Genomic DNA, 24,244 nt, shown 5'->3' with positions numbered 1-24,244 from the left:
TTACTAAAGATTGGAATTTTTAAACAGAAAAAAATCCAAAAGCCGAAGAAACAGCATAATAGAAAAATGGAAACAACCTCAAGATGAAGAGAAGGGAGAAGAAAAGAAAGTAGAACTGGGTATTGTGGTGATTGGTGAATGGTGATGGAAGGTGAAAACAAACTAAAAAGAAAAAGATCCTTTTTATAATGTGCAGTTTCTCTCTCTCTCTCTCTCTTTTGTTTTTAGTATTCTTTTTCTTTTGGGTGTGAAGTTGCTTTTACCTGAGACGACGAAGAGAGGAGGCTGAAAATGAAATGGAGGGTTTTGGTGGCATAAGTGAGTGCTTCACCTTCATGAACAAATTCAGAGACAGTCACAGTGACACGCTGTTATTGTGGACATGCAATGGCTATTACTCGTTACAATCAATCATGTCATTCCAATTCCATCTCTCGTGTATTTATGGTTCCAAATTATTTTTGAAAATATTTCATTGATGGAGATTAATGTTGGGAGGTTCCTAGGACGTGGGTCCCACAAGCTCGTGGGAATGCAAGTACCATGTCACGCACGCATCGCCTAGGATAAGGACATTGGGATACCAATACGATGAGATGAGTTCATCAATCATGCTCGTCAGCTCATGCTCATGCTCATGCTCTGCATACCCTTCCCCTCATAGGAATCATCGTTATCAGTTACTCCTCCTATGTCCGTATTCGCAACTCTATCTCCCTCTCAGATCAAATCCAACTCATCAAACATGTCTTAATTAATGTAATATTAAATTCAATTTCATTTCATATTATATTAACTAATGCTCAAGTTTTTAAATAGATTCTCAAGTTATTCATAAATGGTGTATTTTAATTTTTAAAATTATTTATTAGTTCATTGTTTTATAAAATACTTGTTATTTTATTTGTAAAAAAATTAAAGTGAATTTTATTTTAAGTTTTTGAACAAAAATAATTTTAAACTAGTACTAAAAAACACAAAAAATTTATTTGAGATAATTTTTAAAAAAATTATGTATATTATAAATATACTTAAAATTTTGTTATTATTTTAGTTTATAACAAAAAATATGAATTTTTTTTTAAACATAAAATCTTACCTCTCACTTGTTATGCTTATTATTTTTAAATATTTTATCTTTTTCTACTTCTTAAATATATTACCCTTATTATAGATAAAATAATAATAATATATCAATATTACTTACACATGTTAATTAATGTAACATTTTTCTATGTAAACTAATAAAAAAAGAATATAATAATATATTGCCTCCTAAATTTGTCAGCAGCACTACTCCAGCCTCCAACAATGTAGACATGTTTTCGGCCCATTGTGAAGAGAGGAGTTAGCGGGCAATAAGGTATTGGGCTTGAGTTTGGCCCAAAACTCCAAATTTATCAGAATGAGAGGTGAATGGGTCACTGATTCACTATCATTTTAATGTCTTAATAGTTTGAAATTTGAAATAAATCGATACTAAAAATAAGTTTGTTTGATTTTTAAAAAGAGGTTTTTTCAAAATTTAAAAAATAAGTTAATTCTAGAGTATTTTAAAAAAAATTAAACAAACATTAAAATTGATCTATAAATATAAAGATTTAACATTTTTTATATATATATATTTATATATAGAGAGAGATTCACTTCGGTCTTCCTTTGTTTGGCTGCAATGATATCATCCATCTCTTGCAAGCAAGTTGGTGGGACAGGGCGTTCCAAGACGATGGTCGCATGAAGGCAGAAAAGACATGATTAAGGTGCTTCAAGTGTTTTGTTTTATAGACAGCGATAGTGAGAGCGACCTGTGACAAATTGTTTGTGTTATTATTTGGGTTTGTGAGTTAAAAATTATCTGTGAATCCGATAATGGATGCGTGGCTTAGAGAAGCTGAAGAAGCCTCACAGTGGGTAGAAGACTTAGAGAGCAAGGCTTTGAATTCCAGTGTTAGTGTTAGCATTATACACTCTGCTCGATCCAAATTATTGGAGCTTGGAGCCAAACTCGATCGCCTTGAATCGCTTCTGCGCAATCCACCCCCCAAACCCATCCTGTATATATTTTTATATTTATTTCTTCCACCATTCCAATTAACAAATATAATAGAAATATACAAAGTTTTGTTTGTTTCAGAAAGTGATGTATGTCTGCAGCCAATTTACAGAACAGATGAAGATCTGGATTTCCGTTGGACACTGTTTTCTGATATTCAGCTAAGAACCAGAACTTTGGCTCGCTCCATTTATGCATTACCATGCCCAAACCCAAACAGGTGTTGCAAATAACCATTCTTCCATTTCAACATGCATGCTATAGAGTTCAACCCTTTTATGTATGAGATATGGACATTGTTGAAAAGTTCATTTTGGTGAAAAGTGTAGTGAGACTTAAGGAAAGGGGATTTTCTCATGTCATAATTTTTTTATGGTAGCTACGTCTACTGTTTATGGCCCAAAATCAATGATTATGCCATCATTTTTCAGTCTATTGATTTTGACATATAGGTTCACCTTTCAGTATTTGCACTTCTACTTCTGTTCAGGCCAAGAAATGTTTCTGCTACTGGAAGTAAAGAATTCAATGTCAGAATTGACTATTATGACCAAGGTATAGTTTATTATATTAATTCATGCAACAATTTTGGTGAAGGAAACACTTCCGTCGTGTGGATTTACCCTTTTTGTGAATAATAATAGCTTTAAGATAGCTAAATATTGTTAATGAATGGAGGCCCTGTATGTCAAAGAGAATCCACAATTGAAGAAGTACTGCTTAAATCAAGGATGCTAGAATTGTTGTAGAGTATACTTCAATTAGATTCAATGATTGCTCTTGCTATGCTTGTTCTCTTACCGTTGAAATATACATGCTCATCGTGTAATTTTAAATCCTTGAAATAATTGGTTTTTGATAGAACTCAATACAATATTGATCCATGTAGCTGTGGGAACAGGTTTGGTTGTTATGGTTTATTATGTCTCCCTATATTCCTTTGTAGATCTGTTGCAAACCTCCTACTCCCAAGGTCAATCAGAGTTGCCCAAACCTCTTCTGGTGAGTTTTTTGTAGGTCAGAAATTATAATCCTTGAAATTCATCGTTTTGTTTAATGGTTTTAAAGGCTAAAATGGTGTGTGATCCCCTTGTTTTCTCTCATGGCAGTCAGATGAGGCGAACAGAATTCAGGTATGTAAATACTTTGATTTTTGGTATTTACTGATGTGTGTATTAACAATTTAACATGGCTTCTCTGCACAGCTCCACTTGGTCTTCCTTTCACTTGATTAGTTGATTATGTTTTGTGAGCTAGCAGGTTCAACCATTAAGTTTTATCTCAAAGATTTCCCTGTGGAAGGCTTGTTCTACTATCTTATTCTTCTTGGGACTGGCTGCACTTATATCCTTTGTTGTTCTTCTCTGCGCAGCCATCTACCATTCTACAAATTGAAGGATTAGATCCTTTTCTGCTTTGATCTGACGATTCAAAACACCCGAAGAAGAATCATAATGGTTGTTCGTAAACATATGTACAAATATTCCACAAACTTGGTTATGTACATATAATTTTTCAACATAATGGATTTTAAAAGGAAAGGAAGACTCCTCATGGGTGGGATTACATGTTTAGGCTTGCTTTGTTTATTCATGAGAACCAAATTTACACCATTATAATGGCAAAAAGTCACGGTTGGAAGCAAATTTTCTCAAAGAGAAACTTTTTAATTATAGCATAACTATTTATCATACAAACGGGCACTTCATCAACTAAAAATACACGCACCACTTTTTCACGCGTTAAAATTGGGTATATAACTAGTGGGGCAAGGACCTTTATTAGAACATTGAACTGGGAAACATTACTTTGATTGAATTTTCTATTATTAGATTAAAGGATATACTTTTACTTTATTATTTCGTGGCAGACATCTATTTAAACGTAAGTGCCTAATGAATGCGGGTGCCACAACACAGCCCCTCCACTAACAAGCTCTCTGGTCTTGGAATCTGTATCTACTCTCTACATTGCCATATTGCATAATCCAATTTGAAATATCCAAATTGGAGCAATGGCTGTAAATAGAAAGGGTAATCAACCATTAGAAATGAAAATTTGGGCAGACACTAGAAACCAAGTCAGGAATCAAGAGTTCTGTTACCTTGGGTTATCCTCAAATATCTAACCTTTCTTATCGCTGCTGTGCATAAGAAGGTTCAACCCTTCAAGTGTTGTCAACATCAAACCTGAGGGTGGAGAACATCTACTTATTAGCAAGTGCATGTTTGTTTATCTCATCATGTTTGATTTCTGTTTTAAAATTAATTTTCTGTTTTTAAAAATAAAATTTAACACAAATTTGTATTATATTTTAAATTAAACATGCTCTTAATTTTTAGTTTTTACTCTGCCCGTGAAATTCTTAACCAAATGGAAAAACAGGCCCTTAGCGCTGACCACTTAAGCTGACTTGGTAATCTTTCAATCCTACTAAACCAATTTCTTAGAAACCTCAATCTATGAAATAGTCACATTACTCCTGTCTAACTTTTCATCAAATTCAGATCAGAATCTATAATTAAAAAAATTTCTTCCCAAATCCTTGAACTATCAAATAGTCTATCACATTAGTTTCTCCTCAAGATCTAATGTAACCCTTTATTTTCTTTTACAATTTTAAAACTTAACGAGAATTTTTTAAAATACAACTAATTTGAAGTCAATAAAATTTTGCAACTTTAAAATTAATCTACCGTGGACAGTGGCTTTGTTTCACGGGTTGTTGTAGGCTGGTTTTATCTGAATTGCGGACCACTCATAATTCATTCGTTTTGATTTATCAATCAATTATATTAATACTTATTTAATATTATAAATTTATATCATCACATTCAACGACTATCAATGTTGGATTATAGGCGGTCTAAGACCATCTTATACATTTTCTTGTTTCACTTTAAACTTGGTAGACTTTATTTTTCATATTCAATTAAGCGGTTGAAAAGTTACTAGAGAAACAAGAAATGATGGTGATACAAAAAATGTATGACCATTTTAACCAGTTTTCAAACAATATAACTTATAGAATAATTTAACAATTTAAAAAATATACAAAATTAATATTTGTACACAAATTGGTTTACAGTGATTATTAATAGCAGCCTGAGAATATCATGTTTAAATTAAAACATGTTTTTACACAATAGCTTTGGCTTAAATATTGCATTGCAATTGCATGATAGCAAGAAAGCGTGTTCTTTCTGGCAGGGAGAAAAAGAGGTGGTTCAGCCACCCCTTTCTTGAGGGCCCATCTTGAATTCCCTTTTGAGATGATTGACAGAGGAAATGAATATAGAAAAGGGCAACTTTCTGATGCAAGAAAATCACAAAGGCCCCTGTAATGACTTTGATGACTTGGAAAGTCTAAGTGCAACCCAGCTCACTAGCATATGAGAAAGATACCATTATATCGACCATGTCAAAGGCGTAAATCAAGGAACAAAAACACAAGCCAATGAAAAAGTCTGCGAAGGCCTTTGCAACTAGAGTTGATGATTGTAGCGAAAGAAGCCTAATATTTCATCATTAAAAGGATGCAAAGCACTAGACTTTTGCAAACATCACACCTAAAAAGAGAGAGACACACCCCTCCAAAACATCCATAAAATCCAACATCTATTTATTAGATATAAAGCCAAAATTTATCAACCCCGCTTCTCAATTCTCATACCATGCTATTACAATTTGGAATTTTTTTCCATCCCAGTGTTCTCGCACATAGCCAACACTCACACACTCCTCTCCATACAAGCGAATCAAACATCATTAACTAATCGGTTTCTCCTTCCACATATGGTTCAAGAAACACACAACAAACAACATGATCACAGCTTGTTTCAACCAACCCAACACACCATCATCAAGCAGCACCAACAGCTACATCTCTCAAGTGCCACAGAATGTGGTAACATGCACATACCAAACTCAACTCTTCAACACCCCCACTTACCTCACCCTCAGTTGGTCCAAAACCCTTTTCTCTCACTCCTTAACCATCTCCACCCCACACATTTTTTCCTTCACAATTTCTCTCAACCCATCAACCCTTTACTTCTTCCGAACACGACACGCCTCAAAATCAAAATCCATCCACCATCGCAAACTCAAGCTCCATTGGTACTTCACTCACGCAAAGTTCATTCAAAACTCCGCGGAGCCAGACTCACGCTTCTACATAGCAATCTCGCACAATGGCATGCTCCAATTCTTTCTTGGTGATCTTCTCCACGATTTCACTCGGCGCCACAAAAACACGTTCGGTTCTGCTGATGCTATTCTTGTATCGAGAAGGGAACACGTGTTCGGAAGCAGGAGTTACGTGTCACGTGGCGTGTTCATGGGTTCGAAACACGAGATAGAGATCGAGTGTGGTGGCGGTGTATTGAGCGTGAAAGTGGACGGTGAAACTCGCTTGGTGGTGAAAAGGTTGGCGTGGAAATTCAGAGGGTACGAGAAGATCTTCATTGACGGCGTTGAAGTGGAGTTTTACTGGGACGTGTTGAGTTGGGTGGTTAACGGCGACGGTAACGGGCACGGTGTTTTTGTGTTTCAAGTGGGTGATGGAACTGTGTGGCCAGAAATGGTGGGTGCAGAGAGAAAATTGATAAGGAAGAGCGCGTCGGGTTCAAGCGTGTTGCAGTGGGCAGAGGAGAACAGTGACTGTGGGAGAACTTCGTGTTCTTCATCAACTATGTCTTGTGGGAGCAATGCCACTGGTTTCTCTTTGTTGCTCTATGCATGGACCGTAAATTAATTGTTCATCCATTTCATTTTTCTTTTTTAACTATTAATTCTTCTGCGGGATTATGATTTTGACTTTGGATTGCAATCGATTATTATTTTGTTCATATATATATATATATATATACACATATAAGTACATGTGTAATTCTATCTCTTTCATGTTCTTGTACAATATTGCTCTTGCCAATCACTGTTATATATCCATACTAAGAAATAAATGTCTTTCGATTCAAATCTTATGTGCTGTATGTTTTTAGTTTTGTTTCTTAATCAAATATTGTTAAGTAAAAAGATGTATTTTTCTTCTAATTATTAGTGCTTAGATCGAGGTACGTCGTTAAAGACAGAAGAAAAAGAGGAAAGATTTGAATTTATAATTATGATGATAATTTACTTATGATGTTAACATGCTTATTGCATATCTGTCATGATTTCAAAAATAATTTTATTCTAGACAGGTTGTTTTTATTCTCGGACTATTGAAAATGATTCGTTTAGAGAAATGTGGATGTCTAGTAATCATATAACATAGATCATGTTGCAAACACATAGTTTGGATGGAATTCGTGATTTCACATTGATATAATCAAACACCAATGGATTGGCTTTTGAAACATATTATATATGATTGATTGACATGAAACAAGCTTTTTAAGTGGTCTATCTTTCATTATTTGTGCCCATACGGACAATCCAAGGTATAGCGTTGCAAAGATGATGGGTATGAAAGTAAGTAATACGCGGTAGATTAGTTTCTAAAATGAGTAATACCCTAGCGAGGTGTTTGGCTGCTGACTTGTGTGTGAGCCTATTTCAAAAGAATCATGACTCATATGGCTCCAATTAATACTTTGCAAGTAAAGTTCCAAATAAGCCCTTGCTATGGTATGCTGATTACAAATAGGGTTGTCTAGTGGGTTGAGTCGGGCGATTTTAGGTGTAGTTAAACTAAAAAAATCTAAATCAACCTATGTATTATTAAATTCCGTTTAGTGGGTCGGGTTATACGAGTTTTGGGTAAGATGGGTTTAGCGGGTTGGACAAGTAATTTGGGTTAATTTGAGCCCAAAAAAATTTATTTATCAAAAACCATCAAAAATTTTATTTATCCATTTTTAAGCCTAATTTTTTTTTTATTTTTCTTTGCATATTTTTTCTCAATGGATTTCAGTACATAATTTTTTTTTAAAAAATAATGTTTAATGTTGTACAACCTTTGGCACAATAGTTGAAGGTGATAAATTCGAATGGTGATGACCTTTGGCACAAATTTTAAGGATGAGAATTTGAACGAATCTGAGTCTAATGTGTTATGCAGATTGGAATACTGTTGAATATCATCTCGAATATAGAAGGTCCAGCAAGTTCGAACCTTCTAGCCCACCCACCAAACACATGAACATTCCTAACCACACCTATTCATTTTTCTAAGCTAGATTGTTATCGCTAATATTTCTTGTTTTTTTTTTTTTCTAAAATGGAAGATTGAAAAGCATAGCACTTACTTTAGGAATGAAAATAAAAGAGAGAGAAAAAAGAAAAGACTGACTAAGTCTGAGAGATGAAAAATCTTAATAAAATATTTAGTTTAGGAACAAGGAGAAGAGAAAAAAGACTGAGAATATGCAGCTATTACGAATAAAAATCCTAGCAGAAGAAATGAAATCGAATAAAGAATCAAAAAATTAGAAAAGATAAAAAATAAAGTTAGCATGAAGTGCGCTAAAAATTAAAAAGAGCCTTAAATATATGTCACTAAAATTTTATTTTTTATTATTAATTTAATAAGTAATCAGGTCGATTAAAGTTTTAATTCTTTTACTCAAATTTAATCATTTTTAATTGTATAACTTTATCTTTAATGATCCGTATTTTTCAAAATAAGTTAATCCAACCCTATCCTATCCGTGTTTTGAGCTTTTGGATAACCCGGTTCTGAACGAACTCAACATTTTTGGACAGCCCTAATTACAAGTAGAGAGCCCGCCCTTTGTTTATGATAAAAGACTCGGTGGAGATTCTCTTCAACATGAGTCCTTGTTCTCTTTATTCCTACCATTTTATAATATTAAACTAAACTTGTCTTTCTCATGAAGATATAAATTTATTCCCTAATCAAAGCTCTTAGATGAATTAACATGAGCCCTTGTTATTTCGCTAGTTTAAATCTTATTCTTTACATTTTTGTTATGCATAATTAAAAAATTGTTTATAACATAATTTTTTAATGTGCATCTAAGATGTATAATATTTTTTTATTAAAAATAATAAAATATTATTAAATTAGTACGTTAATAACATTAAATATTATAATTTTTAATAAAAAATATATTATATCTTATCGTTAATAACATTGTTTGTCCAGGTAGCGAAACAGAGAAACCCTAAACAATTGATTATGTTTTGACCACATTCATTGAATCCATTCGATCAGTCTCAGACTCTGAGGGGTGTGTGAAGCAGTGACTTCTCAATTCGATCAAAATCTCAATGGCAGCAGAATCCATCAAAATCATCGCCGCCGCCGATGACTTCGGCACTCCTCTCAAAGACGCCCTCGTCGCTCACCTTCGCTCTCTCAACATCCAAGTCGAAGATATCGGAACCACATCCTACTATTCCGCCGGGGCCGAGGTCGGTCGCCGAGTTTCTCAATCCTTATCTTCCTCTCCCGAAGTGCGCGGCCTCGTCGCCTGCGGCACCGGCGCCGGCGTCTCCATCTTCGCCAACAAATTCCCCGGCGTGTACGCCGCCACCTGCCACACTCCCTCCGACGCAGTCAACGCCCGTTCCATCAACAATTCCAACGTCCTCGCCGTCTCCGGCAAGTACACGTCGCCGGACATCGCCATCCAGATCCTGGAATCGTGGCTGAACACTCCGTTCAAGTCAGCGTGCCCCGCAAACGATGACAAGCCATGGCCGCAAGAGATCCAGTCGTTCCTGGACAAATCGCTGGAGGAAATGTCGGAGATCGGAAAGGAGGAATCGGCAGCGGACACGTGCGCGGTGTGTTGCCTTGTGAAGAACCGTGAACTTAACCCTATCGACATGATTCCGGGAGGATCGATGAAGATTCTGAGGGAATCTCCGACGTCGGCGTTCGTTAGGTTCAAGGCTGGGAGCGTGGAGCCAGCGCATCACCACACGTTCGGGCACGATTTGGTGGTTATGGAAGGGAAGAAGAGCGTTTGGAATTTGACGAAGAAAGAGGGATACGATTTGACGGTTGGAGATTTCTTGTTCACTCCTGCAGGTGATGTGCATCGAGTTAAGTACTATGAAGACACTGAGTTCTTCATCAAGTGGGATGGTCATTGGGACATGTTCTTTGATGAAGATCTTGAAACTGCTAAAGAGGCAATTGATAAGGAGTTAGGCTTAGCCAAGTGAATGTCAAAATTAATAGATCGTTGCCTTCACTTCTGAGTTCTGATCATATCACTTGTTCTGTGTTGTATATTTTGTATTTGTTAATAAGCTCCTACTTGTGTGGGTTTTTGTGTTGCATTTGATCTTATCTGTGTTGTGTGTTGTAATTATAAACTTGTTTATGGGTTGAATTGAATGTGGCATGCCTTATCCTTAAAGCAATACAATAGCAACTCACTCAAAAAAATACCTGATGTGTGCTTCCATTAATCACTTCCTTTTTTAGCATTCATAAAGAGTAGTTGAAATTTTCGGCTGCTTCATAATCAAAACACAGGTAATCATACATAAAATTAACCATTTCATGTATTTATTCAATCAAACTTTTTTAAATAACTTTTTTTCATTATATAAATAAAATTTTTAAAGCACAATAGTAAATTTTAATTAAATATTATATACTAATTATATTAGTTGTTATAATTTTTAATAAAAATTCGTTGAAAAATATTTATATAAATAGCATTGAATATAAAAAACGATAACAAATTTGCTGAAGCCCAGATGTTTACGTTGGTCTCGTAAATCAAGTTTGCTTTTCCCTGTTGAAAAGGAAGCCCAATATGATAGCTTTGGGCCCGCGTGTTGATTGTTCATATGCGTGAACACGGGTTTGCATTTCTTAGTCTTGTTTCTCCAATTTGACAAACTAGGCTTCAGAGTAATTATGCTAAGCACAAATTTTATAACATAAGTAATTAACAAAAAAAATGATAAAAATTTTATGGAACAGAAAAAAAAAAAAACAGTTAAATGTTAAGGGATCCAAGTAAACGAATTGCTTACATGCTTAAAAACAAATAAACGAATATATCAAAGTAAAATAAGCAAAAATAAAATTAATTACTCAAAGTATTTATTAATTTAACATCAATGGACTTTAACTAACAAATTAAGACTATATTTACATAATTTTAAAAAATTAAACTTAAATATAAAACAATACTTAACTTTTAAAATATATTAATTGAAATATGCATTAATAAATAAACCAAAATTATTCTTTTACAGCCTCAAATTAATAAACCCAAATCAAAGCGAAACTGCCTAGATTCTTGTCCAGGTCATGTTAGGTCTCTAATTATTGTTTAATTAAAATTTATTTAACGTACGTTAAACACAACATTGTTTAACATAACATCATATCAATTAAATTATCGTCATTTTATTTCCTTAAATCTCACATTCTCTTTTTGTTTCCATCATCAACAGCCGTCTTTCCCTCCCTCTTTGCTTTCCCTTTTATAACTATAACTATTTGTTATCCTTTTCATATGAAAAATAAAATAGGATTTAATAAGTATAACAATTAGAAATTTGGACACCTACAGTAATTAGTAAAAATTAATGTGTTGCCAACTATTGCCAGAGCTAAACGAAGAGTTTTAATTTTTTTAAAATTCAGGTTGAGATGAACTATGTTGTCAAATAGACGATTTACACTATCTATTTAGCGTACTTAATTATGTGGGTGGTCAATGAGTGATTAAGGAGACTTAGTTTAACACAAGTCGTTAATCTTCATTTTACTCTTAACTAATGAGTTACAAAACTATTAATTAAAAACTATAATCAAGTAATTATCCATAATAATCTTAGTTAACGAGTTGTCATTGTTCTATCTATGCTAACGAGGGTTAATTACCTCACTTGATCAACCTTATGCTCTTGTAAAGTTAGGTTGGGTTCTAGAACAACCCACTGATAGCTAAACGATCCTGCTATAAATTCCCACTAAGATTGATGGTCTTGGTTAACTTTAGATGAGGGCAAGCTTTTCCCTGATATAAACTTCTTTTACGAAAAAGGTTTCTCTCTTTGTATGTCTGAGAATGTGTAAATTAATCAACACAACACATTCTATGAATCTAAGAGAGTGTCCATCCATTACTCCAACAAATAATTTTTTTATACGAATCTTAGTATATATCATATGTAATATTATAGAGATTAAATAATAATAATAATAAAACTTACAGAAAGTAGCGCACTGAGAGTATATGCTAATCAAATCAGAGCCTCCCCACGAACAAAATACAGCTTTGGCTTGGCTGCTCCATCCTTTCTAGAAGAAACAATGGATGCAATGATGTATGGCTTTCCATTAACGCCATATATCCATTTACAGCGTTTAGTTTTTGACCATACCATCAGCGCTGCCCTTTACTTTAGAAGCTTTCAATATTAGAAACTAACAAATTGATTCTCAGAAGAATTGTTCAATGACAAGTAGGAATTACACATCTTGTTTGACAAACTAAAGTTCCTTTTAGTGTTTATTTATTTTGGTGGAGTCATATCTCTTTTATACATACATACACACACACACACACACACACATATATATATATATATATATATAAAAGAAAACAAATGTTAAGGATTAGGAGACTTTCAACATTTAAAGCCCTTATCACTATTCTCAGTACCTGAAGCCATTATTTTATGCATTTGATATATATTATAAATAAAAGAAAAAACAATGGAAGTTGTAATTCATTACAGTGTTTATTGCTTCGCGATATAACCTCGTATTTATTATTCATTTTCGTAGATGTAAGAATTGTATGTTGAACAATTGCAAGTAAATTATATCGTTTCTTAGTCAAAAGTCTGTATATATCTTTCCATTATATTTTTACGTAGATGATCTTTCTCTTCGTCTTTCCTACATTTCGAATCAGCAGTGTTTTTGAAGAATAATTCCATCACCTATTTGAACAATAAAATAGCCATTGTTGGTATACAGTATAGAACTCCTCATTGTTAATATTTAGAAACAAAAGAAAATTTAAAGGACTTGTAAGAAATTAACTAGTGTGTTTTTCAGAGTTATATATTATATAATATAATTACTTTTTATATGGTTTCATTATTTCAATCATTTTATTTCATGATTGTTTTCTTCTTTCAATCTCTATCTTTATCACAGAAAAAGGTTATATGAATGAGCAGTATAAATATTATTTTGAGAGATTGGGGGAAATGATCTATTGAGGGGAACTTTCTTGGCAGCCATGATAGTATAGTGATTAAAGAGGGTATTTGCGTTGAATACAGAAAGGGGGGTAGTTTTTAACGTGGAATGAAGGCACTAGGTGAAAAAGACATCCAAGAGTGGGGGAAAAAACTTCGATCCTTATCTATAGCCAAATAATGATCATTAAAAAGGTAGCCACTAGCTCAACCCAAAACTTTTTGACAAAAATTCATGAGACGTGATACGTATTGGGTGTTCCACAATCTTAATCACCGAAAAAATGTTCCCAAAATATTAAAGCCAAGATTAGCTGGTTGAGCTCTACTTCCCTTTCGCTGTCGCCAGCACTAGTTATGGGACCCTTAATGGAATTCTCAATTTGGCACAGTTAAGAATAAACCAAACAGGGAAAAGCCTCTGCTTTTGGACTCCACAAAACTATACGTACAAAGTACGTACCCACATACACACCATGGGAAGAAGCAGACATCGTTTTAAATGCATGCAGCATGCCTTATTCATTTTGTGACTGTGAACGAGATGATGCAAGTGCTCCATAATCTTTTCTATAAACATGCATGTGCCATGATGATTCTAATATAATATATGATCTTTTAGGCCATCTTTTGGTGTGGGACTTGTAAAGCACGTATATTGCTTACACTTTCCGCATGTAGTTAATTTAGCTTCCATAAGCTTTTTTCTCTTTAACTTTATTCGATATTGGATGTTGCAGATCCATTTGCTCGAATTCCTTCAACTCTTTGCTTGAATCGTGAGAGTTAAAATATATATATGATACCAAAATTTGAAGCTAAAAACCCCAAATGATGGCCTTTGGGGACTGATAATAATAATAATAATATGCAAATCCCAGTAAGAATCTTAAGGTATACATGTGGAATATTTAAAGATTAAGATAAACATTAATCTAATTACGTATCAACCATCATTAAGAGCATTAATAATAAGCTGAGAAATAAGTTGCACCTAATTAATTTATATATATTGATATATCTTCACCTACTAATAACGCACATACACCTGTCATTGTTTACTGCATGTTATGGTATTTTTGCTTTGAGACCAAACTAACTAAACGTACACTGTTCAGAGAAGACGCTTAGTTACGAGGCTTAGACCTTTTTTTATTTTTTATTTTTAAAAATTATATTTTAAGACATGATTTTTAGAAAGAAAATGAAAATAAATTTTGTTTCTTAGTTTAATTTCTAAAACTGCTTTTAAGACGAGAAAGTAAATAAATCAAAATACTGTAATTTTTTTATTTTTAAGTTTTAATAATTGAAAATAAAAAAAATATTTTTAAACATAATTTTTAAAAATTTACTCTACCAAACGATTTTTTATTTTAACTTTTAAAGAGAGAAAACATTTTTAAAAAATAAAAAATAAACAAGCCTTTTATATTTTGTGGTATATTGTAAGTCCTTCTAAAAATTTATATTTTGAATCAGTGATTATTTTCTCTATTGATGTGATGTTAAAATTGATGACTCAATTTGAAAGTTAAATATAAATTATATTAATAAAAAAATAATACAAAAAATATGACAATTTTTTCCGTAGAAAAATTTTAAGTAATTTATATTGTTTTTTATAAATCAATAAGATATTATGTACTATCTAACGTAAAATAATTATTATGATTAATTTTATATTAATAGATAATAAAAAGATAATTTTTTTTAAATATTAAAATTATTAATTTAGAAATAACATACAACGTCTTTCAAGTCTACAAGTGCATTAAGAATCAAAATTTTAAGAGATAAAATTTACACGTTGAAAAAAGTTTAAAAAAACTAATTTATGTTTGGTAAATTTTTTTCCATGAAATTAGAAAATAATCATTTTTAATTTTGTTCTTTGAAAAATACTGATAGTTTTAAAAAATAAACAACACAAAATATGCACTTACTTTTAACTGTTGTTATGTATTTATTATAAATTAAAATGATTGTTGTTGTTGGATTCTTGATTAGTTGTTTAATTATTGACAGAACAGATGTGGAGAAAGTTGTGATGAACAGGTGCATACGATCCCACTTATGTGTGTGCATGTGCTGTAGCTGGCAATCAATGCACCCTAACCTCCAAACACCACACATGCCCATTTCACATTTTCAGATAACTCCTACAAATATAGAGCCATTCTCTTACACTCACTCATAAAAAAAAAAAAAGGGGTACATTTTTAAGGGTTGTTCGTGTTTGATTTGCCATAATACTTTGGTTGGTGTTGTTTTTAATTGTTAGTGTTTGATTTCTTTTCTTAATAGGTAGCTACTACAGTACTTTTAAACTTGAAAGGATATTAAATACTTTCTTTAAATTATATTAATATATTTATATTTTTTTTAAATATATTATTAACTCTATTATTAAAATCAATAATTACTATAATTGTTTCATATATACAAAAAAAATTATAGAATACTCTGTCATTTGTTAGAACACAGTAAATCTTTTACTTTATCATCAACTACCTTCAAGCCATATTTTGTATTAATCATGATTCCACTAGTTTTGTAAATAAAGTTAAATTGAATTATGAACATAGAAGAAGAATGACAGAAAGATAATGGTGATGACATAATTGATTTTCCAGATGAACACAAGAAAAATAAGAGTCCAATAAAGAAGGTTTGTGGTTGCCAATTGGCACACGCACAGCATAATCTTCGATTGTGAAGTGAAAAAAAAAGAAGCCCCTTTATCTTTTTTTTTCCTATTAATAACTCCGTTTGTTTTATTCTCTTTTGGCTTTTCGCTTTAACTTAGGGTCACGCCTTCTGTTTTCATTTTTTAGTCTAAAATGTACGGAACTTACGGAATCCACGACTAAGTCAATTTATGGTTGCGGCGATTTTAATTACAGTTAAAATTGATATATATTCATTTTTAATATTGATGTTCTAATTTTTAACTGAAGAATAAGCTCAATAGTATTTATGATATTATAACTTTATCTTATATTAATTTTTTAAATAATATTCTTAAAAGTATACTCATTTTTAATTAATTGTGTATATTTTATTGTTTAAATTTTTATATTTATATATTTTACTTTAACTTATTTTTATACAATACTTTAAATTTTATTCTTTCAAAATTTAACTAAATTATACTATCCAAATGATAAACACAAATTCTATTTATTCATCATTATTTTTAACATATTTATCTTCAATTTTTTTTCCTTGTACTATTATTTGACTTCATTCCAAAAATAAATAAATAATCAGACCTGTTTATAATTTTTTTTAAAAAAAAATTGTGGTTCATAAATATAAAGGGTTTTACAGAGTTTTTTTATTGTTTCTTTTTCATATTTTTCCTTTAGCTGAATTTTAACTTTAAATATAAATTTAAACAAATTTAAACTTTAAATAAAGATAAATTTAAAATATTGTAAATAAAATTTCAAAACTAATATAATAATCATTTTAAATATTTTTAATTAATTTATATAATTTAATAGAGAATGCCTTATATAATTTAATATAACTATAAATAAACATGTGCAATATTAGCATGCACGTATTCACACGTGCACTTAACTTACTAGAAGTATCTCAATTACTTACCAAATCATGCCTGTACAAGTTACTCGGGAAGTTAACTTGGACATAATTAGTTTTTTTTTTAATGTGTTTAAAGGTGTGTAATAAATAAATAAATAAACTGTAATTAAAGATATAGTATTTGATTTTTTTAAAATATAGTATTTAATATTAGTAATATATAAAATTTATTATATATTTTTATACATATAATTAAAAAAATATTGTTAACTAGTGTTTTAAGAGAGTAATTAAAAATTTAAAAAATATTTTTTAAGAAAAACAACTTTTAACTCTTCAACTTGAACTATAATTTTTATAAAAAAATACGTTAAGAAAATATTAATTTTAAACTTAAATAAATAATAATAATAAAATTTATTAAAAATATTTATTAGTTTTTATATTTTTAATATAATAAATATATATTTTTAAATAATTTTGTTTACGTTACGAATAAGGCTAAATAAACTGATAAGTAAACGATCTAAACAGGAATCAAATGGCAAATAAAAGTAAGTGTATAATGACACCTAAATTAATGCCAAGAAGTTAGGCGACGATTCAAAGTTGATTTTTAGACTATTTATTTATTTTAGATATTAGCATCGATTAAAGAATTAAAAATCCTTTTTATTAAAAAAATTATTTTTTTAATCAATGTCATTAAAATAATGTTGATAAAGACTGTGTCGATTTTGAGTGAATAATTATTATTTATTTGTGAGTTTGAATACCTTGTAAAGAAATGTCCCCATGTCACGTACATTGTTCTTTTGGGTGGTCGATTAGGTCAAAACTCCTTTTGACTTTTGCATGCAAAAACAAAAAAGGTGTATTCGATCGAGAAGACTATCTTGTGAATTTGTGGTTTATGTAACTAAGATGTGGTAAAATTGCAGTAATCATTTCATTTATATAACTAATGTTATGTTTTTCCATGCTATCTCTCGCGTTTATAGACACATTTATCAGCAATAATTTTGGAAGCATATTAAAGGTTTTCATTTTTCTTTTTAACAAAATTAATTGTCACTTTTTATTTATAGACATATCAAATTTCATTAACTTGGCATTTGTTTAAATAAGATTTTATCCTTATAAAAATTATTACATCTGGATTTGATCCATAAAAAAAGTTGTTGACATTTAACTCTTACACCTAAACTCACCAAAGTTAATAGTGAAAATCTTACTTAAATTATTAAAAATTACATGTTTTTAAAATTTAAGAATTAATTTTAAATACAATTTTTTTTCATAAGAGCTATAAATTTATTTAAGGACACATGACAACGTTGAATTAAAATTTCATTCACCAACTTAATACTAATTGACGAAATTTAACACTGTAAAGTATTTTTTTACTCGTTTAATTTATTATAAACTTGATTTTGTTTTATTTTTTAAGGATTAATTTAAAAAGTTTTTTTTTATAGAAAAACCTTGTTTGAATAATTTAAAATTAAATACAATTGGCCCATAACCTTTTATCATTTAAAAACAAATATCTAAAAACAAAAAGTATGTTGAGATATTTTATGTTTTTTTTTTCTGTTAACATAGTTTTTGACTAATGAAACTAAAATATTGAATATAAGCATGTTTATATTAATAAAATTATTTATTAATACAATTTATTAAATTAAAAATATTTTTTTGGTAAAGATATTATGTTATTAATATATATTTATAATATTTATTCTAACAATTTAATTTTTACTTAAAAAAGTTACACGGATAAAGATTAATGCAACGTTAAACCCTTAAGTACAATCCTTTCTTTTGTAGGTATCAATTGGTTTAGTAAATAAATTAATTTTAACTTATAAGATAATTTTTAAAAATATAAAATTTTATTTTTAATTAGAATTTTGTTAATATTTATTTTTTAATTATTTTTACTAAATATTTGATACTTTGGTGCTTGAATTGTAAGCAAACTAATATTTTATTTAAGAACAGGAAAACTGGAAAGTAAAATTTGTAAAAAAGAGTACTATTTATTTACTAAAAAGTATTGGATTAAGATGTCACGTGTCTTGAAATAAATAAATAAAACTTTATTTAAAAGAAAAGAAAAATCTATCAAGTAATACGAATCAATTCATTGTTACGTATAATCTTAAAAATAATAATATTTTTGTATTTTTCTTTTGTTAATCGATAATTAAATTGTTCCTAGGGAATAATTACTTATCTTCTCATCTCTTTTAGATTGAGATGACGTATTTCTTGACACTACTTATATGATTTGACGTGAAGAGATATACCTGCAAAAGACATTCTGATGAAGTTATCAGTTTAAGCAATAAATACTATTTTATAATCAAAAGTCAACCATTTACTTCATACTTTCTTTTTACACACATTATTATGGGCTAATAAAATTTATGAGTTAACTCTAATTTTAGCCTTTTAATTACAGCAAATAATAATTTAATTATCACTATTTATTTAGATTAATTATCTTTTAACTTGACTGATAAGGTCCTTGACTATTTAAACTGAAGAAGTACTCGATTTTCTTTTTTTATAAATAGGACCAAGTTGGTGTTTATACAATACATAAATATTAATCTAAATTTTACACTATCAATACATACATACATTTTAATTATATTTGTTATTTTTATTAGATCATTTATCATAAATTTTTTATTTACATCGAAATAATACCCTATAAAAAGAATATCACTCCTTAATCTTAATTTGTGTATTTTCTTTTTGTACTTTATTTGTTATTTATACTTTATAACGTGTCGTCGTGGTCGGTGGCTCCGGTACTGTAAAATTGCTCCTCTGCTTTGTTTTTCTCTATCGCCAATTTTCAATTATTATTTCATAAAAATAAATTTCATTATTATATTTTAAATCTCTGTTAATAGGTTACAGATATTTATATAAATAAGTATTACACATATATAGAGAGAGAGAACAGAGAGAGACAGAGAGACAGAGAGAGAGAGATTGCAGTAAAATTTGGTTTGGCTCTCTCTGGGTGTGTATTTGTAGAGGGATTGAGGAAGAACAAAAGGAGAAATCTAATCGCAAGAGAGAGAGAGAGGATGAATGGTGTGAAAGAGTTTGAAACGGATTGCTCTGAGTTTGTTGAGGTTGATCCAACTGGCAGATATGGCAGAGTAAGTAGCTATGCCTCTTTCTTCTCTTCTTATCCATTTCCTTCGTCACTTTCATCAATCATCATCTTCTTCTTTGTTGCAGTACGATGAAATCCTCGGCAAAGGAGCTTCCAAGACAGTGTATGAACATTGTTTTTTTCCTTTTGTTTCTGTCTCACCCCTTCCTTCTTTTTCTCAAATTTCCGGTTTTTTTTTCCTTCCTGGGGATTACCTCTACTGATTACATCAGAGCTGAGGCCCCTCTTTGTTTTTTTCTTAGTTTGTTGAAATGGGCATTTGATTTTTATTTTTTATAATTTTCAATTGATGCAGATATAGAGCATTTGATGAGTTTCAAGGGATTGAAGTTGCTTGGAACCAGGTCAAATTGTATGATTTTCTGCAAAGCCCTGAAGATCTTGAGAGGCTTTACTGTGAAATTCATCTCTTGAAGACGTTGAAGCACAGAAACATAATGAAATTTTACACATCTTGGGTAGATACTGCAAATAGGAATATCAACTTCGTCACTGAGATGTTCACTTCTGGGACTCTTAGACAGTGAGTCATCTCGATTTTTTAATTATTCTTTCTCCCCCTTCTGCATTGTTAGTATATATACCATATGGTCATGGCCATTAGTTATCCTTTTTTGTGGTTTTGAGGTCTAGTATTATTATTATTGTTGTTATTCTTTCACTTATTTTAATTATCAAAATAGGTATAGGCTAAAGCATAAGAGAGTTAATATCAGAGCGGTGAAGCATTGGTGTAGACAGATCCTTAGAGGACTTCTCTATCTTCATAGCCATGACCCACCTGTGATCCATAGAGATCTCAAATGTGATAATATTTTTGTCAATGGAAACCAAGGGGAAGTGAAGATTGGAGATCTTGGCTTGGCTGCAATTCTACGGAAGTCTCATGCTGCTCATTGCGTAGGTATGTTTATTGTCTATTTCATGTCAGCATATATATCGTATAAGAAGGTATCAAGAAAAAACCCGGCCAACTCAACACCAATTGCTATTTGTTCACTCACTTAGTTGATGCAGCCTTTTGAAAATGACTCGATAGCAACATATGAAACTACATGATATACAATGCTAAGGGGGTGTTGTTAGATAATTAGAGGATTGATTTGAACAAGGATCAGTAATTCTAGTTAGATTTTTATCTGATAAATTTATAATTCTACAGGAACGCCCGAGTTCATGGCACCAGAAGTATATGAAGAGGCATATAACGAATTAGTTGATATATATTCCTTTGGTATGTGCATATTAGAAATGGTCACATTTGAATATCCTTATAGCGAATGCAGCCATCCGGCTCAAATCTACAAAAAAGTTATTTCTGTAAGATTGCTTTCTTTATCTTTTCCATCGTTCAAGTGTTTTCTTTTTTCTGTATCAGCAAGATATAGTTGACATTTTACACCTCCAGGGTAAGAAACCAGACGCTTTGTATAAGGTGAAGGATCCAGAAGTGCGTCAATTTGTTGAGAAATGCCTGGCGACAGTGTCCTTAAGACTCTCTGCAAGGGAGCTTCTAGATGATCCTTTTCTCCAAATCGATGATTATGAGTATGATTTGGGTCCGACAGACAGTGGATCATTTGATGACTTGGGTCCTCTTATCCATCAGCCATTCTTTGATCTCCGCCAGAGCTATAGTAATTTAAGTTCTGAATATTCAAATGGTTTTGGGTATGAAGGAGACTGGTATTCTCAACCAGCTGAGATTGAACCAAGTGGAATCGAACTTTTTGAGTGCCATGATGATGAATCCGAAGACGTTGACATAAGCATCAAAGGCAAGAGGAAAGATGATGGCAGCATCTTTTTGAGACTCAGAATTGCAGACAAAGAAGGTTGGAATGTCACTGCTGTTGTGTTGATACTTTATCCCAATGTATATTTCAGGGTGCAATTTAAGATTGACAATCTGATTTATTTATGTGACAGGCCGTATTCGAAATATTTATTTCCCATTTGACATAGAGATCGACACAGCACTAAGCGTAGCAGCTGAAATGGTTGCAGAGCTCGACATTACTGACCAAGATGTTAACAGAATAGCAGATATGATAGACGGGGAAATAGCTTCCTTGGTACCTGAATGGAAGCCAGGACCAGGATTTGAGGAAACTAACCATTTTGTAGATAAAAATTGTTGTCACTATTGTGTGTCTAATAATACTTCTGGTGACAATGTTATGAATTTTCTTACACATAATCAAGGTGGAAAGAACTCGCAGCTTCCTCAATGCTGTCGGCATGGATGTACTTCAATGCATGGGCGATTTGAGGAGATTACCTTTCAATCTGAGGAGTATGACAATCATGTTGGAGGGGATGCACCGACCAAATCAAGCCAATCAGACTGCTTGCAGTATGAGGAACTATGGAATCATCATGAAAGTTGTGAACTGAGTCCAGTAGAGTCTGATCAGAGCCACTCTGATGAACAATGTGAGCAGTTAGATAAATCAGTTTTAGCAGAAGATAAAGGAAAGGGTGGTTGGGAAAACAAGTTTGCACCAGATGCAGGAAACTCCTTACGAAGTTTATCAGGAAATTATTTCTCTACTATGTGTTCATTATATTCTGGCCTTGAGAATGAATATGAGAAAGAGGTTCAACAAGAATTAAGATGGATCAAAGCAAAATACCAAATGAAGTTAAGGGAACTTGGGGATAAACCGTTCAGTATAGCAGCTAAATCTTCACATACTAGTGATAAAAAGCACAAAACAGAACAAGCCATTATGCTACCTTCCCTTACACAAACAGTAAACGAAATTGACCATGGGATTCGCTTAAAACCATTAGGTAATTACTGGAATGGTGATTCCAATTGCCATTCTCAAGTCCAAAAGCGGCACCCCAATTTGGACACCCAAAGGGCCCAAAATTGTGAGGTGATGTGTTCCCATGAAGAAGGTATGGTTATAACTAAGAGTTTATTCACAGGGTCGTTGCTTCCAGACACACTACACAGAACAGTCTCCCTTCCAGTTGATGCTGTGGATTTATAATATTATGATGCAGTCGTTGAATTCTTTTGTATATTACATGTATATGCAGTCATAGAGGCTATCTGATTTCAAGATCCCCCCCCCCCCCCCCTTCTTTTATTTTCTTGGAATTTAAAGTTCCTCACACAATGATACCAAATCCTTGTCCTACAAAAGTATCAATATACTGAACAGTGTCATATATTTAGAAAAATCAGATTTTTTTTTGTGAGGATGGTGGAGATCTTATACATGGCTTGTATAACATTGAGAATAATACGGGGTCAAAGTCTACGTATTATTTTGGCGTAGTCTTTTTCTGGAAACAAATATTGGAATAAGTAGGAATCAGAAAACAAACGTGTTGAATTGCATGTGTGTTTTTTTCGAAATAGAACTGCAATAATTGAGTGTGGCAACTGGGTCAAATTCACCTTTCAACTAATGCGCGTGGAGATTCAACCCAACATTGGTGTCTGCCCAATTATGTTAGTCAATTACCCAACACGATTCTTCCAAAACAACGAGCATATTCTAGTGCTTTGGTGCAACACCCCGTTTGGTTATTTCTAAATTCCGAGCAAATCAACTAAGTGTGAAATTAAAAACAAAAATATAAAAAATTAGTATAGAACATAATTACTTAAACATGAATCTAAATACGCTCTAAATAAGTTGTTGGGCTAATGTACTAGTTGCTGCATTGAAAATTCTCCCACTTCGCTGCATTATTATATTGTTAAAATTAGTACTCACAGGAAGAAAATTCGTTTATTTTATAATGCGCACGAGAAGGAAGGGGACTGAAGGTACACTGACAAATGACAATGCAATCAATTATTTCTTACTTTTCTTTTAGAGTTTGGTTCACATATATTATTTGGTGTGTCAGTTCTGACTGGGCGTTGCCCAATGAGATGATTTCTGAGCTTTTTGCTTTGCTCATTGCCCTCTGCTTTATTTCTTCTCAATCATGAATGATGTGGTTGTTTTCAAAGGTAATCAATTAATATGATTGGATCTAAAAATAAAAAATATGAAAAAACTTAGACCTAAGTTACTCTTAAAAACTAACTCTTAAGAGCAGAACTAATCACATCCTTATAAAATTTTTTTTAGCTCTATTCTTAATTAATTAACCTGAGATATCTTAATAAAACATTATAAAGTATTATACTTTACGTTTGGATGTACGATTCAGCTTACAGAATTGAATGAATTGCTTAATTTTGATAATTTTTTTACATTATTATTTTTGTTGTTGCATATTTTAGGTTTTATTTTGAAAATTTAATTTAAGAGTTT

The 24,244-nt window shown here is 31.5% G+C and overlaps 4 protein-coding genes across 12 annotated transcripts; all 4 read left to right on the top strand.

The window, feature by feature from the left end:
* The first annotated feature begins 1,853 nt into the window (after nt 1-1,853).
* Nucleotides 1,854-3,695, top strand: LOC113863234. 3 transcript variants are annotated; one of them, XR_003504528.1, is made up of 6 exons: nt 1,854-2,054; nt 2,155-2,273; nt 2,544-2,608; nt 3,000-3,055; nt 3,163-3,186; nt 3,314-3,695. XR_003504528.1 is itself a non-coding variant. In XM_027496737.1 (6 exons), exons 1-6 carry the CDS (start codon nt 1,870-1,872, stop codon nt 3,324-3,326), a joined length of 489 nt encoding a protein of 162 aa, XP_027352538.1. In that variant the 5' UTR covers nt 1,860-1,869; the 3' UTR covers nt 3,327-3,624. The 3 variants fall into 3 exon arrangements, 2 of the variants coding, with proteins under 2 accessions (XP_027352538.1, XP_027352539.1); XM_027496737.1 differs by having other exon boundaries at nt 1,860-2,054; nt 2,166-2,273; nt 2,506-2,608; nt 3,314-3,624; XM_027496738.1 differs by having other exon boundaries at nt 1,914-2,054; nt 2,519-2,683; nt 3,311-3,595.
* Nucleotides 3,696-5,729: 2,034 nt separating this feature from the next.
* Nucleotides 5,730-6,809, top strand: LOC113863912. The gene has a single exon (XM_027497694.1). The coding sequence runs from the start codon at nt 5,877-5,879 to the stop codon at nt 6,807-6,809; it is 933 nt and encodes a 310-aa protein (XP_027353495.1). The 5' UTR covers nt 5,730-5,876.
* Nucleotides 6,810-9,172: 2,363 nt separating this feature from the next.
* On the top strand, nt 9,173-10,380 carry LOC113863201 (DNA damage-repair/toleration protein DRT102). Its single transcript, XM_027496693.1, has one exon. The coding sequence runs from the start codon at nt 9,290-9,292 to the stop codon at nt 10,190-10,192; it is 903 nt and encodes a 300-aa protein (XP_027352494.1). The 5' UTR covers nt 9,173-9,289; the 3' UTR covers nt 10,193-10,380.
* A 9,360-nt stretch (nt 10,381-19,740) lies between these two features.
* On the top strand, nt 19,741-23,259 carry LOC113860670 (probable serine/threonine-protein kinase WNK9). 7 transcript variants are annotated; one of them, XM_027493145.1, is made up of 10 exons: nt 19,790-19,941; nt 20,024-20,061; nt 20,254-20,481; nt 20,642-20,862; nt 21,121-21,278; nt 21,367-21,793; nt 21,888-22,254; nt 22,297-22,754; nt 22,794-22,865; nt 22,896-23,096. In XM_027493145.1, exons 1-10 carry the CDS (start codon nt 19,867-19,869, stop codon nt 22,958-22,960), a joined length of 2,109 nt encoding a protein of 702 aa, XP_027348946.1. In that variant the 5' UTR covers nt 19,790-19,866; the 3' UTR covers nt 22,961-23,096. The 7 variants fall into 7 exon arrangements, with proteins under 7 accessions (XP_027348940.1, XP_027348946.1, XP_027348945.1 ...); XM_027493144.1 differs by having other exon boundaries at nt 21,367-21,506; nt 21,591-21,629; nt 21,675-21,793; nt 21,888-23,096; XM_027493140.1 differs by having other exon boundaries at nt 21,367-21,644; nt 21,675-21,793; nt 21,888-23,096.
* The last annotated feature ends 985 nt before the right edge of the window (nt 23,260-24,244 follow it).

The sequence above is a fragment of the Abrus precatorius genome, unplaced genomic scaffold (assembly GCF_003935025.1).
Source record: "Abrus precatorius isolate BTA unplaced genomic scaffold, Abrus_2018 Scaffold3, whole genome shotgun sequence".
NCBI lineage: Eukaryota > Viridiplantae > Streptophyta > Magnoliopsida > Fabales > Fabaceae > Abrus > Abrus precatorius.
The sequence above is the reverse complement of the archived record's forward strand: the minus strand, read 5'-3'. Positions and strand labels throughout refer to the sequence as shown.

Excerpts from the sequence above, each read along its gene's own strand:
- LOC113863912 (XM_027497694.1), top strand. The coding sequence starts at position 5,877 with ATGATCACAGCTTGTTTCAACCAACCCAACACACCATCATCAAGCAGC.
- LOC113863201 (XM_027496693.1), top strand. The coding sequence starts at position 9,290 with ATGGCAGCAGAATCCATCAAAATCATCGCCGCCGCCGATGACTTCGGC.
- LOC113860670 (XM_027493139.1), top strand. The coding sequence starts at position 19,867 with ATGAATGGTGTGAAAGAGTTTGAAACGGATTGCTCTGAGTTTGTTGAG. Across the intron at positions 20,482-20,641 it reads ACTTCTGGGACTCTTAGACA|GTATAGGCTAAAGCATAAGA; the intron begins GTGAGTCATCTC and ends TTATCAAAATAG. Across the intron at positions 21,794-21,887 it reads CAGAATTGCAGACAAAGAAG|GCCGTATTCGAAATATTTAT; the intron begins GTTGGAATGTCA and ends TTTATGTGACAG.
- LOC113863234 (XM_027496737.1), top strand. The coding sequence starts at position 1,870 with ATGGATGCGTGGCTTAGAGAAGCTGAAGAAGCCTCACAGTGGGTAGAA. Across the intron at positions 2,609-2,999 it reads AATTGACTATTATGACCAAG|ATCTGTTGCAAACCTCCTAC; the intron begins GTATAGTTTATT and ends ATTCCTTTGTAG. Across the intron at positions 3,056-3,162 it reads AGTTGCCCAAACCTCTTCTG|TCAGATGAGGCGAACAGAAT; the intron begins GTGAGTTTTTTG and ends CTCTCATGGCAG.